The 9,361-nt window shown below is 44.0% G+C and overlaps 1 protein-coding gene across 1 annotated transcript; it reads left to right on the forward strand.

Annotated features, from left to right (window-relative positions):
* The first annotated feature begins 279 nt into the window (after positions 1-279).
* c1qtnf6b (C1q and TNF related 6b) lies at positions 280-8,099 on the forward strand. The gene is made up of 3 exons (XM_034581728.1): positions 280-407; positions 4,491-4,683; positions 6,837-8,099. Exons 2-3 carry the CDS (start codon positions 4,503-4,505, stop codon positions 7,382-7,384), a joined length of 729 nt encoding a protein of 242 aa, XP_034437619.1. The 5' UTR covers positions 280-407; positions 4,491-4,502; the 3' UTR covers positions 7,385-8,099.
* The last annotated feature ends 1,262 nt before the right edge of the window (positions 8,100-9,361 follow it).

The following is a 9,361-nucleotide window of genomic DNA, read 5'->3' on the forward strand; positions in this document are numbered from 1 at the left end:
AAAGCTCCCATTAGTCTGGACTCTGTGCAGGAGCAGTGATGGATGTGGAGTTTGAGGATGGATGGATGGACGGAGGAGGAACAGAGGCACAGGAGGAGAAGGCAGGAAGGGAGGTGAGGAGATGAAGGACATTGTGGAGGGAGTATGGGGAGAGAGACTGACTTTTTGATGTGTGTGTGTGTGTGTGTAAAGACAGAGAGGGAGGGAAGGAGTGTGTATGGAAGAGAGGGATTGAGAGAGAGAGGGAGAGAGAGAGAGAGAGAGAGAGAGAGAGAGAGAGAGAGAGAGAGAGAGGGAGAGAGGGAGAGAGAGAGAGAGAGAGAGAGAGAGAGAGAGGTTTAGTTCCTCCTCTGAGGCTGACACCAGCAGTCTGTCCTCCTCTTCCTCCGCTGCAGAGACTCCAGCAGGTAAGAAAAGCCTCCTGCACACACCGTGACCCTGTGACAGACACTTTCTGACGACATGTCCCGCTGCTCTGCGGGACAATAACAGACCGGAGGTGTAAAGGGAAAGAGAGAGAGAGAGAGGGAGGAGAAGAAGAAGGAGGAGAAGAAGAAGGAGAAGGTGAAGGAGAGGAAACACCCGTGCGTGCAGAGACGTGCAGGATTCTAGAAGTTATTCACAAGTCGCCAACTCAGCAGCAGTGTGTGTGTGTGTGTTATTAAGTTGCATGCACGTTTTTATCGGTACGTGCACGATGTTTGTGTGCGTGTGTGTGTTGTTTTGTGTGTGTGCATGTTGTGTGTTTTCAGTCGTGCGCGCGCGGTTTATCCGGACTGCAGGCGCGTGCCAAACTGATGCTCTGGCTCTGTTGTAGACGTGGCTCCCTCAATGATTTCATTATGACTCTGTTGTTGCACGTGTGTGTGTGTGTGTGTGTGTGTGTGTGAGAGAGAGAGAGAGTGTGTGTTTGTCTGTGTGTGTGTGTGAGAGAGAGAGAGAGAGAGAGAGTGTGTGTGTCTGTGTTCAGTTCATTATCGGTGTGTTATCAGGATCATGGTGCAAATTGTGCTTGTTGCTGTGGGGGGGGGGGGGGGGGGGGGGGGGGGGGTGTTGATGAGGTCGAACTTTATTTAACCCACATTCAAATGAACTGAAACACAATCTCAGGTCACATCGAGTCAAACTGACCTTTGAAATCATTTAGTGTGATTTGTATTTACCAGAATGTTCTGTTCTCTTGTGTTGATGCTGCGGAGCTGAAGTTAGAAAACTTTGTGTTCATCCTTCCTGGTTTATCCGAAGTGAAGTCGATGTTTTTCATAAAACAAAACTGAATTTGCTTTATCACTGTTCACGTGTGTGGCTCATATATAAGTTTGAATGATTTGTGGATTCAGAGTCTGTTAAGCTGCCTACACCCAAGTTCACAACTTTTCAAAAATAACAGCTCTGGGATTCAGCTGGATATAAAGCAACAGAACCAACGTTGTGCTTTTACTTTGTAGACAAATTGCCAAAGAGGAAGTGATTTTATGAATCTTGAGATCTGTTCCATATGGTGAAATACAAATAATCAAGTTATGAAAATGATCTGGCGGCAGTTTTGGCCTGAGGTCCGCCAGTTGCCAGCTGCTGTGGTTTACACAAGGACATAGAAGAAGACTCAACTTTAGATATATAAAGATAAGTTTATGAATATTGAACTTGCACTTGGACACTGCACTTCCTTTGTCTCTTGACAACACACAAGCCAAGTGTGAAGCCGATGAGATGAACAGTTCTCGAGATATTCCTTCCACACACAAACAGGCAGAGATGCATTTATTCTCATATTTGTGCGTTAATATTGTGTGATCCTCCGATTGCTCCAAATTGATTGCCCCCAGATTAACTTGTAGAACAAACTGTAACTGTGTCTTAAAGGTGCTATATGAATAAAGTTCATTATTTTATCAGGGTGGGAAACGAACAAACTAACCCACATGTGGCACATCCACCTTGTGTTGAAGCGCTGAACACGCTGTGTCTAAGCATGTTTGACAGATGACAGAAATCCGCGTGTCAGCATTAGGAGTTGATACGGGGAAAAACAGCTTCGTGCCAGATATTTCATAACGTGGAGAATCAGCAGATGTTTTCTGCTTGAGTTCTTTTTGGCAAGAAACACAAGATAGTATAACTGTCCCCTTCCCTTTATAATGTATTTAAGTTTCTGACAAAGTTGAAACACTCAATGAAAATTATATTATAGCCGTATAGCTTCTATTATTTAATGTTCACAGTCCTCAGTGTCAAACGGATGGAACATAAATCAGTGCGTTTCTTAGTGAGGTTTCATAATAGTCTCAGTGCTCAGCAGCGGAGCTCAGCAGCTTGTTTGTGTCTCATGGGAGCACAATTACATCAGCACTTTGAAAGTTTGAAAGTTATTATAATAAACGTATCATCAGCTTCTTTTAAAACCTGTCTGTTGTTTTTAAATATGTCTTTAGGGTGTCTCTGTGTAAATGTGCGACTGATCTGGGGAGAACAGCATTTTTCTTCCAGCGTTTATTATGGAAGTCACAATAAATCAAAAATTCTGGGTCTATCAGCTAACGTGTTCACAACACAGACCGTAAAGATGGATGACACATCTCCACTTCCTCCCACGACCCAGAAATGAAACTAATTACAAACTTTGACTTGTCCCAACTCCCAACATGGAGGAGACAAGATTTGTCTGTTGTTGCAGTCATTGCAAATTAACAGCGATATGAGGATCGAGTAAATAAATTGAAATTAATGATAGAACTGTTTCCTGTGACAGTGAAGCAGTTTCAAACTGTTATGGTAATGTTTTATCATCGGTAGCTGGAGAGAAATATGGAGTTTCATTTTCTCAGAGTCAAGCTTCATCCATCATCTCGCATCGTGTCCACGTTCATCCATCACTGTAAAAGCTTCAGGGACTCTCTCCCTTATCTCTCCCAGCCTTCTCTCCGCTGTTTACTTTAATTTTTTAGCTTCAGCTTTCTTATCCAGCCTTTTGTTTTTCGTTCTCTCTTCACTGTAGATCTCTTCTCAGATGATTTATGTCGGCATGTGGGAAACTGGAAGTCAAGACGCTTAACGTGGGGATTGATGACAGGAAGCTGAGGGAGACAGGAATGAGTTTATTGATAAAGTTGAATGAGGGAAAAAAGTCAAAGTCATGTTTTAGTATTGTTTTGTACAAGTGATACTTGTTTTTAAACTCTTAAAACGAGCTCAATAAACTGGGGCTTGTGCGCGCGTGTGTGTGTGTGTGTGTGTGTGTGTGTGTTTGTGCGCGCGCGCGTGTGGGGCCAGAGCGTGCGTGTGTGTGTGTGTGTGTGTGTGTGTGTGTGTGTGTGTGTGTGAAAGGTCATATACATGTTTTTAACATCGCTCTATTCGAAACCTCTGGATCCCACATATGACGACTACGGTTTAGTTCTTCAGTGAATAAATGAAAGGAAACTCAAGGACTTCCCTCAAATGACCTGTATTACAGTTTTAAGGTGTTTTAAGTCTGTTGGTTGTAATTTCCTTTTTCGGTATGAAAGCTTTTCTCTTGATCCGACATGTGGAATGAAGGATTTCCCACATTTTCTACAAACCTTTCAACAGCTGCCAGAGAATAAATGTGATGAATTTATGCCTATTAAGAATGAAAGTGACGATAGCTGGCTAACACGTCTTGGCTGCGTTGCACTTTGATATACTGAGACAGCTGTTGCTGCAGAAACTTGCGTCTCTGCTACTTTTACGATGGATTTTCCTGACGGACTAAACACGGGCACAAAATCACGAGTCTTCCATCAACGTCTGGGATTTGCTGCCAGTGTTTTAAACTCCTGAGTTGAGGTAACCCTCACAATCAAACATGTTTATTCTGGAAATATCTTGACACTTGGCCAGTTTTCCACAGGAATGGGATAAGATACACAACTAACTAACACAAAAATGTTGGTTTTGGTTTCGTGGCTTTTCATTCTCTAGCTTGTCGGACGTTCCCTCTGGAGAAAAGACAGAACCTCATCTTATTCACGAGTGCAGCGTCCGTTGTAAACCTGCCTGTTTGGAATGACAACACCGGCAGACAGGCGCTTGATCGTCAAGTTGAACTTAGAGACTTTGGAGGCGGGGACAGTGGCTGATGATCCCTTCCTTCGATTGGTCCATTTGATTCCACTCCAGTCTGCAGCACAGCTGATCATCTAACAGATTTAAAGACCAAATGAAACCATGGTGGCAGCTTTCTTTCTAAATCTGAAAAAGTGACCTGAGTGCAGTAATTGAGCCGCAGCAAATAAAGACTCAGTCTGAAGAACCTTGTAGCTGAGCTGCTGCACAAAGATCCGTTCACCTGTTTATTCAAAGTCCAGTGAAGCTCGACTGTGTTCGTTGTTACATGATGAGATTCAGAGTCACACAGATCCATACGAGTCACAAGCCTTCCTTCGCTTTATCTTGATATGAATGTCCAATTTAACATTCTTCTCCTTTAACTTTTACACGCTCCTCTTCTCTCCTCCCCCTCTCAGGTTGTGACAACCATGTTGGTTTTGTGCCTGAGGCTGCTGCTGCTCCTCCCCCTGGTTTGCTGTGTCTCCTCCCCCTCTCGACCCCCGTCCAGACTCTGCAGACGGTGCTGCGACCACATCGAGCCGTCACCGGCCACCGGCCAGTACCAGGTGCCAGAGGTCCGCACGGTCATCAACATGACCATCCTCAAAGGTGACTAACTAACCGAGGGAATCAGCAGGTCATGAACCCCACCTCCTCCATGTTAGCAGATAGGACATGGAGCAAACTAATAATTCATAGTCCAATCTAATCCAGGTCAAATCTTTTCCCCCAAAGATGGTTTCTGGCATTTTAGGAAGTTCTTATCAAGCTGGCATTTGTTCAAGTAATAATTCTTCTGATAAGTTTGGGTTTAATTATGATTATTTAATGCAATAAAAACATAACGATTGACAGCCGACACTGACTCGTGATTGGTTGCAGGGGTGCATGAGTGGCACCTTGATAATTACTGCACAGACTCTAAAGGGTGTCACCAGCACAAGATACAGTGAAAAGAAAAGGAGCTGCATCGTCCGTCTGTATGTACAGTCAACGAGAAGCCCGACTGCAGGTGTGCACGTCTGTGTGATTATTTATTTGTATTTGTCTCAAGTTTGCATTGAAACCTCGGGGGAAAGAGAAAGAGGCAGATGAGCGTGACAAGGGATTAAATAGACAATGGTTTTCGACAGCTACACAGTCGGAGTGGGAGAGTTTTTGTGAGAACATGTGTTTTGAATTTCGGAGACGTCGCAGCCAGCTTCCATCTGATGAGTCATCGCTCTATTGATTAATCTGCTGGTTCTTTGATAAGTGAACATGCCAAGTCTGTCCTGACCCACCAGCAACCCCCGGAACCAGTCCAACTGCTGGACTGCAAACAAAAGAAATATCCTTCTGTTTCTCTCTCTCTCACACACACACACACACACACACACTGACACACGCACACACACACACACACTGACACACACACACACACACACACACACACACACACACACACACACACACACACACACACACACACACACACACACACACCAGATACTAGCACATAGTTTGGGTTAATTAAGGCTTTGTTGTACCACAGAGGAACAATGAAAGTTTCCAGCAAAAGAACTTGGGTCCAAGTTTTAATTTCTTGGACACAGTTGGTTTCCCAAAAATACTTTCCACTGAGCCACAAACTCACTGCACCAGGTCGTACAAAAAAATCAGACCAATGCATTTGAAGTCCTGGTTGAAGAAGGATTAACTCTCCAAAAACTTATCACATTACATCACATGTCATTGACTTCAACATTTATGAGGTGGCCATTCGGGGTTCAGCATCTTGCCCGGGGACACTTCGGTATGCAGATGGGGAAGACTGGAATCGAACCTCCGACCTTCTGGTATAAAAATACAGTAGTTTCCACTGTGGTATAAAAATAGTTTGTTGGCACAGTGTTGATGCAAACGAGATCCAGTTGAAGAAAGACACACGCTCCAAACTCCACCAGCAACTTTATTTATGATCCCTGAATGTTTGAGTGATTGTAGGAACCACGAAGTAACTTCTCTAAAAGTGGACACTTGAGTTTTAGTTTTTGCAAAGACTGAGCGGGAGGAAGAAGAGACCTGCGGAGTCACCAAGCGGCCACGTGTGCTGCTGTTGTCTGACTTCAGGACGAAGGATCAGTTCCATATATGGCCGTGAGAGCAGAGGTGGCTGCTGAGCTGCTGTTTGTGGAAAGAGTCTCCTTTTAGGTTTTTGTGTGGGCAGACAGATCACTGTGGATGTGTGTGTGTGTGTGTGTGTGTGTGTGTGTGTGTGTGTGCTGCGCTCATGTCCTGCCTGAAGGGAACAGAGCTGCCTCCTAGAAACAGCAACAGAGATTTGACAAAAGATTCATATGTCATCCCTCAAATAAGATTGTCACTTCCAACAGTTTCAATAAGCTGCAAAGTTTCTCAGTTTATTGTCGAGGGAATGTTTTCATAGCTCTGAGGGATTTTTTTTTTTTTTTTTTATACAGCTGCTTCATTGAGATATGAGGCTGAAGTTTAAGAAGTGTCACTTGAGTGGGTGGACGTTGGCTCAGTAATCATGTTGTCAGGTCATATATGAAATTTAAAACCCAGACGAGACAACGTGTTGAGCTGTTGTCAGGAAACATATTGTAAACAAGAGGCGAGCAAATAATAATTTCCACCAAATACTACCAAAATATCTCAGATACGAAAACTGCCATCTTGTCCCAAAGACATAATTTGGAGTGTTAACCTCTGGTGTTTCTGTCTGCACCGCTCATCTGCGTTTCCTCTTTTCTTCTCAGGGGACAAAGGAGACAGGGGAGATAAAGGTACACCTGGGAAACCCGGTCTGGAGGGCACCGCCGGCTACCGAGGACCCATGGGCTCTAAGGGCAGCAAGGGCCAGGCGGGTTCCCCCGGTGACGCCTGCAAGATCCCTCACTCCTCCTTCTCTGTGGGACGTCGAAAGGCCCTGCACAGCGTGGACTACTACCAGGCGCTGGTGTTCGACACCGTGTTCGTCAACCTGGACGAGCACTTCAACATGTTCAAGGGCAAGTTCTACTGCTACGTGCCGGGGATCTACTTGTTCAACATCAACATCCACACCTGGAACTTCAAGGAGACCTACCTGCACCTGATGCACAACGACAAGGAGCAGGTGATCCTGTACGCGCAGCCCAGCGAGAGGTCCATCATGCAGAGTCAGAGCGTGATGCTGAACCTGGCGCTGAACGACGAGGTGTGGGTACGACTCTACAAGCGGGAGCGGGAGAACGCCGTGTACAGCGACGACGTGGATGTTTACATCACCTTCAATGGATACCTGGTGGCGCCGAGCATCCAGTGAAAACGTGGGAATAACGAGCAGATTGGCAAAAAGCTCTGGGTCGGATTATTTACTCGCTGTTTTTTTTTTTGGCCGTGGATTCTATTTTGTCCCAAGACAGAAGAACTTAACAGGACATTACAAGTTTGGTGCTTTTTTCCTCTCAGCCTGGAAAGGAACATACTTAAACGTGGACTTCCCATAAAACATATTAGAATCAAAAGGAGCAATAATAAAGAGAAAAGGTAACGAAGCACACGATGAGGAAAGAATGTTGAATCACTTCCTTACAACTTCCTTACAGAAATACAATCTTGTACGAAGCCCAACATTTTTCCTCCTTCTGTGCTGAGCTGCTTCTCCTCTTACATCAGGGACTTTGTGTAAAGTTCTTTCACTTGTCAGGAATCATAAATCTGTGCAATCGTTTTTTTATATTTGTGCTAAGATGAGCAGTGAGATTGAAATGTGTTTGCAGAGGCTGCTGTCGTACATGCAGCTCGTTTCCTTGGTGCCTTTCAGAAGAACAATTTAAAGGGTCAGTTCACTCCTCCTCACTTATCCTGACAGAGTGTGGCCAAGCAAATAGTTTAAATTGATGTTACATAATAATTTATCCACTGCAGGAGATTTTAAAAACGTTCCCTCACAGGCCCACGACCTCAGAGGCTTGTAAATGAGCTAATTGGATGGAATATGGTGTCGGATCAAGTTGAATTATTTCTATAAATTAGTATTTGAAACATATAAGACATTAATGTGGTTTAAATGACTTTAAATTTCTCCCTATGATATTTCTATTAAGTCTTATGTCGCCCTTGAGTGTCTTTAGCATCAGATGCAACGTTTACCTCTAGAACCTGTTCGTTGTCATGATGTTCTCGTTCGTCCACCACGAGCAGAAGGTGATTTGTTATTTTTAACGGGGGGGTGGTCCCGGTGGTCTCGATGCCTGTAAACTCACAATCAATGGTATCTGCTGAGTTTGTGCTGAATCGTTCCTGCCTGATGAAGCCAGTAAAATCTTTATGGATGGCCACCAACCACCAACCCATTGATTAGTGTTGGGTACTTTTAAGGTCACAGACCAAATTACGTTAGAACAACCGAGCATCGATTCAGGTTAAACTGATCAGGAAGAGAGCAAGTTAGATCATCCGGGTGAGAGACGGAGTCGACTCTATGAAGAGCGTTAACACGAGCAACGCTACATTTCTGTAATTGGAGGAAATGGCGAGCTGTGTGTTTACGCTTTTCAAAAATGTAACCGCACAAAGAAAGTGAAAAAAGAAAACTGGATCCGTCCTTTTGTCCAGATCCGTCTCAACGATGCTGATCCTGAATCTCAGACAAAATCCCCGATGTATGAAACTAAAAAACTAATTTGACATTGAGACCGTTTCGAAAGTTGCCTTAAAATAATTTGGTGCCATTTTTTGAACTGACCCTTTAAACATGAACATTTCCTAACATATCAAAAAATAATAAAAACAACTGTGGTGCTTTATTATCAGATGCAGAAATGCATTATGGTTCTTGATGATGAAATGTCATGTATTGTCACAGATGTCAAACTGCAGAGCAGTGTATGTAAATAGTTGTATGATAGCTCATATCTGTGCGAACACTTAATGCTGTTGGGGCTGGACTGTGTGTGTTTGTGTTTTTATTTCTCCTTCACAGAGTCTTTGCTCTGCATCACTCAACATCCTCAAGACACTTGATTAGAAGAAATTAAAGGTTTTCATCATTTTTCAAAGAACCAGGAGCCTGTTTCTGCCAATCACACGTCACACAGCACACGGTCACTGTCATTACTCCTTTCCTGACGCCACAGTGCAGGAGTTGTCTCACCATTGAGCCGGGAAATGTTTTTTTGTGATTTAACCTTTAAAAACTGGCCAATAAACAAACAAACTGGAAGAAAGAGAGAAGCATTCGTCAGTGGCCGAGCCTCCGCAGCGAGCCAGCTCCATCTGCTCGGCCACATCTCTCCCA

Source organism: Hippoglossus hippoglossus, chromosome 1 (assembly GCF_009819705.1).
Source record: "Hippoglossus hippoglossus isolate fHipHip1 chromosome 1, fHipHip1.pri, whole genome shotgun sequence".
Taxonomy (NCBI): Eukaryota; Metazoa; Chordata; class Actinopteri; order Pleuronectiformes; family Pleuronectidae; genus Hippoglossus; species Hippoglossus hippoglossus.

Coding starts and splice junctions, on each gene's coding strand:
- c1qtnf6b (XM_034581728.1), top strand. CDS start 4,503: ATGTTGGTTTTGTGCCTGAGGCTGCTGCTGCTCCTCCCCCTGGTTTGC. Junction 4,684..6,836: donor CAACATGACCATCCTCAAAG/GTGACTAACTAA, acceptor TTTTCTTCTCAG/GGGACAAAGGAGACAGGGGA.